This window comes from Meles meles, chromosome 3, assembly GCF_922984935.1.
Source record: "Meles meles chromosome 3, mMelMel3.1 paternal haplotype, whole genome shotgun sequence".
Classification (NCBI taxonomy): domain Eukaryota; kingdom Metazoa; phylum Chordata; class Mammalia; order Carnivora; family Mustelidae; genus Meles; species Meles meles.
The window spans coordinates 140,969,101-140,983,483 of NC_060068.1; the positions used below are offsets into that span (position 1 = coordinate 140,969,101).

A 14,383-nucleotide genomic window follows, 5' to 3' on the forward strand; every position below is an offset into this window, starting at 1 on the left:
AATGTTTCTACCATTGTAAGTTATAGACCTCTTGTCTCAAGCTGTTTTCAGGATTTTCTCTTTGTCTCTGAGATTTATAAGTTTTACTATTAGATGTCAGGGTGTTGACTTATTTTTCTTGATTTGGAAGGGATGGTTCTCTGAGCCTCTTCCTCATTCTTTTTTATAGCTAACGTACTCTGTATGCAAATATACTGTGGTTCATTCAGTCACTTTCTGATAGACACTTATATTCCCAGTCTTTGCAATCACAATGCTGCAGTGAATAATCACATCCAGGCATATTTTTTATTGTCAGAGGTTTATCTTTAGAGGAAATCCCCAGTGGTGAAATGTTGGGTCAAAAAGTAAGTGTTTTGAAGCTTGGTTAGGTAGTGACAAATTCCTGTCAAGAATTGTACCATTTTGCATTCCCACCAGCTGTGTAGGGATGCCTGTCTCCCTACACCCTTGCCTAGCCGTGTGGTTGTACTTCCATTGTTTACCAGTCTGAGACATGACGTTCTCTCTAGTGTTTCATTGACATTTCTCTAATCTTGGGTAAGTTTGTACCTTTTTCAGGTTTAAGGGCCATTTCTACATTTTAGTGTGAGTATGTGTGAGAGAAAGAAAAGAGAGTTGTCTACTTATGTCTTTTTTCAATTTTTCTTTCAGGTTTTTAGTCCCCTGAATGTTTCATTCTTTATATAGTAGAAATATAAATGTTTTGTCTATTATATATGTGCTGTAAATGTTTTCCTCCAGTCTTTTAACTTTATGGTATTTCTTAAGAAGTGACTTTTTTTTTTCTTAAGGTAGTCAAATGTGTCAATATTTTACCACCTCTGGATTTTTCACCCATGTTTTCTTTTAGCATTTGTATGGTTTCATTTTCTGACATTTAGACCCTGGATCCATTTGGAGTTTATTCTGCATATGGTATGATATACAAATCTATTTTCAACTTTTTCCAAATGGCTTTCCAGTTGGCTCAGTATCATTCCTTAAAAAATCTATTTTGCCTCTGATTTGAGATTTCTCACCCCTTCCCCATTGAGACCCAGGGGAACATTGGACCCAAGAGCCTGTCATGACATGGGAAGATATACCAAGATAATGAGATTCCATTCTCAAATATGAGCCGAGAACAACTGTGAGAATCAGGACAAAAAAGCCAAAAGGATGAAAGGCTGGCATGGTCACAGAGCAATAGGAAAGTCAAAAAGTAAACCAAGGACATTGGACGGTGATGAGGCTGAATAAAGCAGGGATAACAAGCAACTCACAAGACAAAAACAGAAGAGATGGTCCCTGGAACCACCTCAGCTCTTCTGTGCCATCACAACAAACCTTTCCACCAGGAACAGCCCACCACTGACAAGCTCCTAAAATCCCAAGATGGACAAATACGCAGCCAAGACAAAGGAGGAGTTCTCAGCAAGTTAAAAAGCTTTATTGCCATTCCAGTCTTCAAATGAGCCCAGCAGCTGGGGTCGATCCATAGGTCAGTAGGCTGCGTGGAGGATGGGACGATGGCCAAACCCAGGCACCTGATGTGAGTCCACCCCTCTTCCTGGGATCCTTGCTCCACAGAGCAGCTGCTGGTGTGTTCCAAATCTTCAGGGTTTTCCCCATTCACCCTGACAACACTCCCAGGCTGGGGCAGGCGGTCTCGTGATTCTTGCAGCTCCCATCCTGAGAGGATGCCTCCCCGTCCCCGAGCCCTGGAAGAGTCTGCTCCATGTGTCAGACACTATGGATTTAACCCTAGGGAGGGAAAAACAGTGCTCGAGGAGCTGTCTCCAGACCGAAAGGACGATGTGTATTCTTACATCCGAGGTCGCAAACCGGCCACACTGGGCCAGACTTCCCCACTGGCAAGTCTGTTTGGCCCTCTTGGCCTGCACAGTGTTTTAAAAAATAACTAGTTGCCAATATTTAAAAACTCTAAGATTTCATATAAAAGTCTGGATTTCCGGCTTCTCCAAGGGAAAAAAAAAATGGAAACTATTTGGTCATACTGGGCCCACAACATTCTCATGCAGCACCAGCTGCCCCTAGGGGCGGAGTGTACCCTCTCTAACTCAACTCGGGCCCCATCAGCCCTGATAATAGTCCCAAGCTCGAGACTGGACACCAGCTGCCTTATAACAGTGGATATGAGCTGCTACACAAAGGGGGGGAAAAGACGTGTCTGAAAGCAATATGTTCCTCGTGGTTGTCCTCACTCGTTTAGGTCTCGTGCTTGGCCCAGCAGGCAGCTGAGTTTGTAAACTCTCTTAAATACATACAGCATTCTTAAATACCTCTCCCAGTGAAGCCCTCCACCACATGCCCTACCTCCCCAGGACACGCTATGCCCCGCTGTTCCTGAGCAAGTCTAGAAAAGAATACTGAATTAACCATAGCAGTTAATGGAGGAATAGGCTAAGCTGAACTACTTTAGTCCCATCCTTGTAATCGGGCTTGGAGTAAAACAAAGACCGTTCATGCTCTCATTCTGCTTTCAAGTCAGTGACCAAAAAAAATTTTTTTAAGAAAATCATGAAGATACTTCAGGAAACCAAGATTGGGTCAGTCTGAACTTGGGGTCACAAAATATATTAGTCCTATTGCTTGATTATTTAGAAAATGAGTTGAGCTCTTAGAGAGAAAATCATAAGTGTGAGAAGGAAGATGAAACGGCTGGCCTGGCAGGTCATGGGCTATCGAGAGCTGCCAAGCTCCTCCCCAAGTCAGGGCTGCCTGCCCAAGCCTAGAACACAGGTGGCACAGAAGGGTTTTCAGTGAGGGAAGTGGCATCATTGTAGAAAGGGGCTTGAAGGGGGACAGAGAGTCAGAATTTGACCTTGGCAAATGCAAGGCAGAAGAAGAGAGACATCTTCCTCATACCCTTTCGTTCTGCTGTGGCTGGTGCCACTTTACTCGCCCCTCAGAGCAACAGTGATCTTGAAACAGCCCAGTCGTTTCCCACCGCTGCTGAGGATGCTCTGGATGCGGTAGGTCCCGGAGCTGATCCAGCCGGGCAACTCCATGTTGGGCAGGGTGAACTGAGTCTTGGGTACTGAGTAGGTGCCCTGCGGAAAACCAATGGATCACAGGTCAGCGGGAGCCTACTGACGGGACTCTCCTGGAGCTCTCCTGTAAGACTGCAGCCATGAACTGCCCCCTCCTCCCACTCTCCTGAGTGCCACGTGAGATTAGAGATGGCTGGAGCACTACACAGCATGGAAGGTTACAGCTCATGCGCACTGGAGGCCACACTGCAGCTCAAGTCACCCAGTTCACAAGTGGATAAACCAAGGCCCCCCAAACATAAGCAATTCAAGATAGATCACACCAATTTTCACCCACAAACATCCAGATCTGCAGGAGGAGAATGCAAGAACCCATCTCTCCAAACCCCACATTTTTACTCCAGCCACAGAAATAATACTCTCCTTCCCCAAGTACTTACTACTTTGATGGGACAGTGGCAGGGAAGCCCATAGGTATGCAGGGGCTCTGGGCAAGACTGTCCAGGGGGAATGAAAACGTCTAATATTTGGCAGAAGTCATCAAAGCTGCAGCTACCAGCATGGCCCATACATGGAAGTCTGACCCAGAAGCTGGCCAGTTCCTTCTCTATAGATAATTCCACCTGGTGAGAAAGAGTTTGAAACAGTATGAATTCCAAGGCAAAGATCCCAGCCTCTCTACATCTCCAAAAGGTCAGCATTTTATTTTAATCACAGAAGTTTTAATCGGATGGGATCTTGGAGATATTCTGATATCGCAGTGACAACATTGTGGCACGTATCCCAACGGCACCTCTTCCAGCGCCCGGGGCAGGCGTTAATCATTGCTGTGATTTTTTTTTACCCTTCAATGAACCTCTGTCTTAGAATTCTTTAGGTGGTCACTACCCTCGGCGGCACTGGATTTGAAAGGCACTTGCCATCTAACCGCTAACTGGCTAACTAGCACCATTTCCTAGACTTCTCTTCTCAGCCCAATCTTGGCTTCAGAGCCCTTGTCTGTGTAGGACCTCAGCTACTGCCAGCCAACTGGAGCAGAAACCTATGTTCTATCCTTGGATCAAATTTTCTCTGTGTAGCTACCAAACACAGTATTTATTTTTTAAAACATTTTTAAAATTTATTTACTTGAGAGTGAGAGCAAGAAGAGATCACAGAGAGGGAGAAGCAGACTCCCTATGGAGCAGGGAGCCTGATGTGGGGCTCGATCTCAGTACTCTGGGATATTGACCTGAGCCGAAGGCAGACACTTAACCAACTGAGCCACCCAGGCATCCCAAGAAAACAACAGGAATTTATAGGGAGATCACTATGGGATTGGATAAAGGGAGACCTTCTTAACCATCATAGCTAGGTTACAACAGACAGAACTACCCCCCAAGAAGTGGTGGGCTCCCAGGACTCAGCTGGAGAAGCCACCAGAGGAGCCCCACAGCCAGAGAGAAGCTGGACGAGAAGATCTATGATGTGCTTCACACCTCCATGCCATCAGGATGCTATTCCCATTCTAGAGGTTGCCGCTGACCCAGAAGTGGCCAGGATTTCAAGGCAGACAGTCCCAGCCGGATGTGTGCCAGGCATTCACTGAGTGAGTGGTCTCTCTTGACCATGTCTGTGCCCTCAACCCCCCAAAACGTATCAAGGGAAAATAGTAAGGGAAGGGCAGGAGGACGTTAGCTCACTTGAGCATCTGACCCCTTGTGGGTGTTACGGCAGGAAACCACAATTTTAAGACACTTTTCAGTTCTGACATCCTAGCAATTCCATATTTCCCAGCCTCCAGGCTCACTTGATTTAGGACTTTTCTGTTTGAGACAGAAAGCTCTAGATAAAGACACGCTGATAAGACGTGAAGGGGAGTCATGTGATGCCCTGGGAAGGGGGCAGTTATAAAAGCCACAGGCCTCAGGCAGGGGCACTGCAGGTACATGATTTTAGCGGGGGGAAAAGCCAAACCATCAGGCCTGAAAGCAATGTCTAAAAGCCCCACATAAGGGTATATGCCAAACAAAACAGCAATTTATGATTCTTGAGGATGGGAAAACCAGGGTCCTGGAGGATGGAACTTGAGAGAGGGCCCACAGAAGGGAGTTATAAATTATGCCGGATCCTATGAAGCAAGTCAAAAGAGGAAAAGGCAGGGGCGCCTGGGTGGCTCAGTGGTTAAGCCTCTGCCTTCGGCTCAGGTCATGATCTCAGGGTCCTGGAATCGAGACCCACATCGGGCTCTCTGCTCGGCAGGGAGTCTGCTTTCCTCTCTCTCTCTGCCTGCCTCTCTGCCTACTTGTGATCTCTGTCTGTCAAATAAATAAATAAAAATCTTAAAAAAAAAAAAAAAGAAGAAAAGGGAGCTCCTGGGTGGCCCCAGCTCCTGGCTCATGGACTCTGGGACACCCAGCTTCTCAACATTGCCGCTGGGGTTAAGTCCATCCAGGTCCAAGATGAGACTCTGCATTAAAAAAATTCCACCTCAGCAAGGTCAGAGGAAGAGAGGACATGTTGGTTCTCCAGCTAACAGGCTGTGGGTCTGGACCACTCACTCTCTTCTCTAGGCCTCAGTAACAAGAGGTAGAAGCCATTTGAGGCCTCCAAGCTCATACGGGGCTGGAGTCCTGACAGTCTCTCAAAAGGGGGTCTCTGCTGAGCAAGGGAAAGTTCTGGAGCATTCTCCTCCAAACATATCAGGCGCTAAGTCCACCCCCCCTGCCTGAAAGAGTTGAGGAACAGGGAACAATACAACATAAGGACACCCAGCCTTGAATGTGCTAATAACCACGTGACCTGAGGCAAGTTGCACCCTTCTATGAGTCTCAGTGTCCCTTATCTGTAAAATGAGGCTAATCATTTTTTTCCTACACAAGTGTTCAGAGGCTTTCATTTAATAGCTAATATGCACATTACCTGAAAAGTAAAAGAACAAAATAAAAAATAACAAGAGAAATGTAGGGCGAAGGGAACCTGAGCACGGTTTTTAAAAAGTGCAATGGCCCAAATATTTGACAGGTAATTAAGGGATTGGAAAGGGGGTGGTGGTGTCCATCTTAATGGTCTTTGAAGAAGCCAAGAAATGCAGGCTGGGGGCAGAAGGAGATTGTGAGTTTTTTCCTTCCAAGTCAGATGCACAGTGTCACAGAAATGCCAGCATTTTGCCTAACGATGGCATGAGAGCACCTGCCAGAGAGTTCTGCACCCCAGACCCAGCAGGAGCATGGAAATGGCATTTGTGTGACCCTGCTAGATTATCAGTTGAAGTTCAGCTAAAAAAAAAAATAAATAAAATAAAAATAAAAAAATAAAAAAAAAATGCAATGATCTCGCCTGGAAAAGACTCAGAAGGAGGTACCAAAGAAGGCAGGGCCCTAGAGCGGTCCACACACAGCCGGGGCTTCTGTCTAATTGAACAATTAAGAAGAGTTAACATTTTCTGAGCAAGTCTTGTGAGCCAGGCCCTATGCAAAGTACTCTCCGCATTATTAACCCAGCAATTGTCTACAAGCAACCTATGAGGTAGAGGCTGTGATTCGGGCAGGTTGAAGGGTAGTTAGAGGGATAGATTCCAAATCAAAAACCTTGCAAAGAATCAGAATAAAACTGGGGCCAGAGTAGAGCTGCACCAGGACAAGCAGAAGGGCATATAAGAATGTGCTATAAAGGCAGCAATTCAAAGTAGTGAGAGGGATGACAATGTATGGTGATAAATAGATAATGAAAAGCCTTTAGTGTTCTGAAAAAGCATGGAAATAGCCACCCCCACAGAGGAAACAGACATGATCAAACTGGTCAATCTCAAAGGAAACACAAAGGGCAAGAAAATTACTGAAAAGACATCAAACCTCCCCAGGGATGACATAAAATCGTGGAAAACGTTATTAGAAAATGCTCAGAATCAACAGATGTGTGGAAAAAGGCAAATCTGTTGGAGAACATACACGGATTCAAAAACCTGGAGGCACTCGAAAGACCTAAAAAGTCTGTGACTAGGTAATCAGAGAAGGACAAAAAGATACATAACAAGGATAATTTCAGCAAAGGTGTTTCTAACAGCCAAAAAATAAAACCGAACAGACAAAAAACTACCACAGAAACAAACTACATGTCTGGTAACAGATTTGTTAAGTACACCAGGACAGACCTACAGTCTCACTCCCTCTCTGGAAATCAATAAAGTCTTTAAAGAATATGTGTGTTATATGTGATTGATTGGGGGACCGTTCCAAAGCCTCGCCTACCAAATGTTAAAAGTGTTTACCCCTATCACTGGGTAGTGAGATTTCAGGTGATATATTTCTCCCCATCTTTTGGCAATTTGTGATTTCCAAAGTGACCAGATGTCACTTACAAAGTGATGTGTCTGTGTTATAATTAACAACAGCACCACAATAACATTGCCCGACTGGGGCTGTTAGACAGTCTACACATCTATGCCTCCTCTGTTGCTCTGAGAAATCGGGATTGTGCAATTACCCACAGGTCCCTGAACATACATCCTTCAGGGCCCCTGCCATATGGCCCCCCGCACCTTCCCTCCAGCACCTCCCCAACCATGCCCATGCCCAGACTCACCTTCTGAGGACTGCTGAGGGGGACACCGATCTGGAACTCGGCGCTGAAAGTCACGTTCCCAGGAAAGTTAATGGGGTTAGGTTCCAGAGTCAGGCTTTTGAGCAGCACAGGGTCCTTCCTGCCATTGCAGTTCTCCCAGGAAAAGCTACCTATCTGGGATGGCCAAGGAAAAATCAGGCAGAAAGAAAAGAAGCATTGACAAAAGGAACCTTCGCAGATCAGAAGCATCAACAGTACAGGCTACTGAGGGTGTGCACTGGGCGAGGTACCTCCCCACCCTGAGCTTTATCTGCAAGTCTGTACCTAGAAGCCCAGGATAACACTTGTGGTCCCCGTTTCCTGGGTAGTAGTATACTAAAAGATTCCAAAAACATAATCTCCTAAAAGTGTGCTGTAAACTATAAAGCACAATATACCAGACCTTGAGCTTCAAAACAGGTGACTAACCACATCCACCCTTGGTAGGTACCTTCTCTGATCTCCCACTCCCGGCCCCCCACCCTTCTTCAGCCAGTCCTGGTATCTCCTTAGAGAGAAGCTCCTGGAGGATTCACCTTTGCAGCCTCATGCCCAGGACCTTATTCATGTCATACCCCATGCCCAATCCAGGACCAGGAATAATAGGAAACTTTACACAATGGGAAACCCCACCCTCAAGGAGTATGCAATCAGCCCAGGGAGGTAATAGAACGTACGCAGAGAGACCCCCAGTGGGGTGCTTGTTGATGAACCCAAGTGAACAAGCTTCCCCTGTCCTAACTAGTGCTTCCAGCACCCCCGCCATCCCATTGCCCATGCCCTGCCCCATCTGAATCATCTTCCTCGCCTTTGCTCAGCCACTTCGTCCTCTTCCTCCACATCCCCCAGAGGTCTTGGAATTCCACCATCTTGTCTGGCTACACAAGACTGCTGACTCCCCACTGCCACAGAACCCTGCCTACTTGTCCATAATCTTTAACACTTTCTATATCAGGCAGACTCTGCCCACCCACTCACCCCTTTCCCACCCCCTGAAGGCCATCTAAGAGACACTTCAGGCACTCCCACCATGCACATCCCATCTTAGAAGGAAACCCAGCCAGCCCCACACCCCCGAGCTCACCCCATCGTCAACACACCAACTGAGCTGAAAGGAAACACCTAACCCAAGCTAGGCTGACAGATTCTCTCTGCCTCTGGGACATGGAGGTTGAGACAAAAATCACTTATAGGACTTTGCACTGTTATTGGGTGATAACCTTTGGCATGAGGCCAGAATACCTAGACCTATGACTCACGACCAAGCCAAAGTTTGGGAAGAGACAAGAACTCAGGGCTCTGCTGGTCTCTGGGGGAGAGAACAGAGGTGTCCCCTCCCCACCCACACCCCTGTCTAACCAGGCAGTACGGGGTAGCAGTGGAAGGCATGACTCTGGAGGGTGATATAGGGTACATCAGAGCTTTAGTCACCAAGAGTGGCTCAGTCACCATAGCACATGATTCTGTGGGCCCGTTTCTCCTTTGGCACCTCAATTTCCACATCTTTGAAGTGAAGGTTTATACTTCCCTCTTAGGGCGATTGTGAGTATGAGCACGAGCATGAGAGCATCATGCTCTCAACACAATGCCAGGCCCAAAGCTGGGCTGGCTCACAGAATGAAAGCCACGTTGTGGCCCAGCCTCTACTTCCAGCCATTACTTCCATGAGATTCCTTGGATATCTGGAGTAAACTTCCCTTTACTTGAGCTTCTTGGAATGGGTTTCTGTCCCTTGGAATGAAATGTCATGACATGAGTAAGAAAAACAGGACAGGGTCTGAATCATGCCTACATGCCCCACAGCCCCTCACACAGGGTAGGTACCAATAAAGGTTTTCTTCAGTATTCATCCCACAAATACTTAAGGAGCAATGATCATGGGCCCCTGGCTAAGTCTGTATTAATAGTGGTAAACAATTAGAAATGTTCTTGCCCCGGGGCTCCTGGGTGGCTCAGTCATTAAGCATCTGCCTTCCGCCTGGGTCATGATCCCAGGGTTCTGGGATTGAGCCCCGCATCAGGCTCCTTGCTCAGTGGGGAGCCTGCCTCTCCTTCTCCTACTCCCCCTGCTTGTGCTCCCTCTCTTGCTATGTCTCTCTCTCTGTGTCAAATAAATAAGTAAATAAATCTTAAAAAAAAAAAAAAGAAAGAAAGAAAGAAAGAAAAGAAAAGATAAAGAAAGAAAAAAATGTTCTTGCCCTGCCTCGAGGAGCTTGGAGTCTAATGCCAATAAATATTACCCACCATGATTTCTGAGAGCCAGAAAAGAAACGCACAGAGGTCATGTTGAGAGTAACAAAGGGCTTATTTAAATAAGGTGGTAAGGAAATGATACTTAAGCCGGACTCCTGCAGGATGAGGAGTCAGCCATGTAAGTACAGAGAGAAAGAATGTTCTCTCCAGGCAGAGACAACATGGGCAAAGGCCCTGTGGTAGGAATTTTAGCTGGTCTGGGCACTACAAGAAGGCTATAGGGCTAGGTGTAGCAGACGACTGACTTGAGGGATGAGGCTTGAGGGATGGCAAGGTCATTTAATGTATGACCTCATAGGTCATAATTGGGACCCCGGACTTACTATATTGCAATGAACCCTCTGCAAGAGAGTGCCACGCTCTGGTTTATGGTTGAGAATAGATTGGAGAGGGACAAGCGGATTGTCCAATCCAATGGATTGGAACGGGGAGACCAGGTCGGAGGCCACTGTCAAATGAAAGAATGCCTGGACTTAAGAGTTGGGCTGAAGGGTTGGTAAGGAGGACTAGCCATTTTCTGGGGCTGCTTTCACAGATTCTAAGGCAACCTGCTTCACATCGAGGACTCCTTCCAGGCTGGGGCAGGTATCCGGAGTGTCCTGCTGGAGATGAAAAATTCCCTCCCTTCCCCCAAGCTCCCTGTCCTTCAGGTCCTGGGGGAGGCATAACAACACAGTTTCCCAGTGCCTAAATAGAGGTTTCTGTGGCAGTGATTTCTGCAGCTGGGTCCAGCCTCATCTGGAAACAGAGGCAGGAAGGATTAGCAATGCTCACTATGAGCTAGACCTGGCACAGGAGTTCCTCTTCTCTGTGCAGGATACATCCCAAGACCCCCAGTGAATGCCTGAAACCACAGACGACATTGAACCTTATATAACCCTATATAGTCTATGTTTTTTTCTATGCATATTTTTTATACATCCTTATGATCAAGTTTAATTTATAAATTGGGTACAGTAAGAGATTAACAACCATAACTAATATGAAACAGAACCATCATAATCATAACAAAAGTTACATGAATGTGGTCTCTCTCTTTCTCAAAGTATCTTACTATACTACACTCAACGCTTTTTCTTGTTGATGATGTGAGACGAGAAAGTGCCTGTCTGATGAGATGAGGGGAGGGGAATGACACAGGCATTGTGATATAATATTGGGCTACTATTAAACTTCCAATGATGTCAGAGAGGATCACTTGCTCCGAGACTGGGCATCCAGGCCACAGAGAGCAAAACCATGGGTAAGGGGGAGACCACTGTATTTACCATTCCCAGGAGAGGCGAATACGTGGGAAGAGGAAACATAAGGCAGAGGAGAAAGGCACAGGTCTGGAGTCAAGAATACAGGTAGACATCACAGACCTCGGTGCCAATCACCCCTCAGCTGAGACCATGGGTAAGTTACCCTCTTGAGGTTTGGTTTCCACATCTATTAAATGGGCACGATTATATCTTCTCACAGGGCTACTGGGAAAAAGAGAAGTCTGTACAGAAAATACAGGTCATCACTCCTCAAGACTGTTAAAACATGAAAACACAAGACTGAGAAGCTGTCACAGACCAGAGGAGCCTGGGAGATCTGATGAGATCTGTGGAGCCCTGGACTGGATCCTGGAACAGAAAGAGGACATTCATGGGAAAACTGGTAAAATCCAAATCAAGTCTGAAGTCTAGTTCATGGTGATGAATCAATGTTAGTTTGTCAGTTCAGGCAAATGCACAATGGTAATAGAAGATGTTAACATTAGGGGAAATGGGATGAGGAGTATATGAGAATCTATACTCTCTCTGCACTTTTCTATAAATCTAAAATCATTCCCCCAGAGATGCCTGAGTGGCTTGGTCGGTTAAGCATCTGCTTTCAGTTCAGGTCATGATCTCAGGGTCCTGGGATCGAGCCCCACATCGGGCTCCTCGCTCAACCAGGAGCCGGCTTCTCCCTCTGCCTGTCACTCCACCTGCTTGTGCTCTCTCTCTTGTTCTCTCTCTGATGGATAAATAAAACCTTAAAAAAAGAAAAAAAAGCATTCCCCCACAAAAGTTTATTAGGAATAAAAGCACACAGCTCAACACGTTGCACAGAGTATGTGCACAATAAATGACAGTCATTATACAGTGTCACCGAGTTTATTAAGCACCTACTATATGCCTAGCATGGGATTAGACATTCTCCCCCCATCTAATGCTGGCCACAGTCCAGTGACACGAGACTAGTAATGACAGAAAAGGAAATAAAACTCAGGTTTCCAAATGCTTAAATGCTCACTATCACCCACTGCCTTTATCTGGCCCGTGGTCTCAGGCATAGGGCTCTGAATCACCATGAACCCAGAGAAAACAAAGTGCCTCTTGCTGCACAATGAATGATGTGTGGGCCCGCATCCTATAGGGGCCTGAGCGAGGTGGGTGAACTCTATGATATCTCAGGGTCTCCCCAAAACTGCTGATCTATCTAAAGCCCTCTGGTCTGGGATGGCAACCATGGCCAAGACATATAAAAGAATGGGGAAGTTGGAGCTCTAGCCAGACTCCACCTCATAGCGGTCAGCCCTGGAACCAAGAGAAACATTCTCAGCCTACACCCAGGGTCAAACTGGGAATCATCTGGGCAAATAAAGCCAATAGGTCCTTATGCCTTCATTCAACAGGAAAAATAAAATGGGACCCCTTGCCCCTGGGGCAGGATGAGGCCAAGCCTACTGGCTTGTATCACTTACTTGTCTAAGATTTTAGACCCTTTCTATCCACGAAAGCATTTCCCTTCACCCACACCCATCTGAGAAAGGCAGGTTGGTATCATCATGCCCATTTTACAGATGAAGAGACCATCTGTGTCTTGCCCACAGCTATGCAGCAAAGAGGCAATGGAACTAGGCTTCTCCAGATCACACGCAGAATGACAGAACTTCCCTTTCCCAAGGGTCTGGAGCATGGGGTGAGTGAAAAGTCAAGGAGGATGCTGGAGACTCTTTGTGGCCTGTAACTAGAAGCAGTGGGCCACAGGGTTGGATCTCGAGCACCAGAAGAACAAGCCTCTCAAACCCACCCACCCATCAGGACAAGCTGAGACACAGAGCAGTACAGAGGGGAAGGGATGGGTGCCAGGCCTTTTTATGGGTGGCGGAAGGGAAGGAGCAGGTAAACAAGGTTGAGTCTCTGGGCCTGGGAGCAGTTCCTTAGCCTTGCAGTTCTGCCAAATTTCACTCAAATGTTCAGCAAGAAGAGGACAAGAGAGTAGAGACCTGAGGGAGATAAACCCTTCCCAAATGTCTGGAGCAGTCCACCTTCACTGTCCAGATGAGCTAACCGAAACTCGGAGAGAGAAAAGGACCCACTCACAGTCCCACAGTTAGCGACTTTAGGAGCCTCTATAAAAGAGAAGGAATTCTAGAAACCGGAGTAGTCACCCCCATAATCCCACCCCAACTGGGCCGGCAAGCTGGAAGCGGCCACCAGAGGAAACGGGGGCTCACCCGGTTCCCGGGGCCACGGACGGGGACGCGTGCAGGGGCCGCAGGGCGGGCGAGAAGCAGGCCCAAGGCCATCAGAAGAGGAGCCTGCATCTTCAGCATCATCGCAAACTGAGGGTCTGCGCCGGTCTACTAGGTCTGTGGCAGTAGCGTCTCCTTTAAATGCTTGCCTTCCCTGATTATGCAAAGCTGGTCATTGCTATGCAAAACAGCGCGGCCACTTCCAGGTTTGCTCCGCCCGGTGGGGGGATGGGAGATTTCAAGGCCTGCCCAGACCTCTCCTGATTCCAGCTGGACTGAGGCTCCGCCTTCAGCCCCTCCCTCCGGGGGGTGGGCGTCAAGCCCCTCCTTCTGACTGGCGACCGCGGAGCCGGATGATGAAGGGGGCGGGGCCTAGGGCGGGGCCAGAGCACGCGAGCGGGGAGGAGCTGCTCTTTCTAAACCCACACAGGTAGTGACCATCCCTGCCTGAAAAGCGTTTTTGTTTTCAAACCGGGGTACATTCCTTGACTAAACGTCACCCTCCCTGTCCCTGTTAACGCTCTCCTGTATCGTGTTACGAATCACTGTGTCTTTTTAATGATTATAATCATAATTGTAATAACCGATAGTAAGTGCTTTAATGCATGCTAAGCACTGTTAAACACCGATGAGGGAATCTTTTTTTTTTTTTTTTTTTTTTTTTTGCCCCATGTTACCACTGAGGAAAAACACACACGGCGAGGTTAGCTTTGCCAAGGTCACAAAGCTAGAAAGTGATAGAGCAAGGATTCTGCTTATATAGCCCACAGCCAAGATTTTGTTAAGTTATAATGCTTCGCAGTTGAGTTTTGCTTTTTAAAAAAGCAATAGGGATATTATTCCTGCCAAATCACCACTAAGTTGTAAACCCTACAAGGAGTGGCTCTATGACTTTTGGTCCCTAACGTGACTTAGGACCTGACACATAATAAGCAATCAATCTGGGGTGAATAAATGAATGCATGAATACAATTTAAAACTTACCCAGTCATCTCTTTTTATATAATTTTTTAAATTTTGGAATTAATTTTAGATTTACAGGAAACTTGCAAAACTAACA

The 14,383-nt window shown here is 46.8% G+C and overlaps 1 protein-coding gene across 1 annotated transcript; it reads right to left on the minus strand.

Moving 5' to 3' along the window:
* Positions 1–1,410: 1,410 nt before the first annotated feature.
* Positions 1,411–13,575, minus strand: GM2A (GM2 ganglioside activator). Its single transcript, XM_045998903.1, has 5 exons — positions 13,306–13,575; positions 7,560–7,712; positions 3,437–3,619; positions 2,872–3,056; positions 1,411–1,746 (listed from the first exon to the last, which is right to left on the minus strand). The coding sequence occupies exons 1-4, from the start codon at positions 13,405–13,407 to the stop codon at positions 2,901–2,903; spliced, it is 594 nt and encodes a 197-aa protein (XP_045854859.1). The 5' UTR covers positions 13,408–13,575; the 3' UTR covers positions 1,411–1,746; positions 2,872–2,900.
* Between the last annotated feature and the right edge of the window lie 808 nt (positions 13,576–14,383).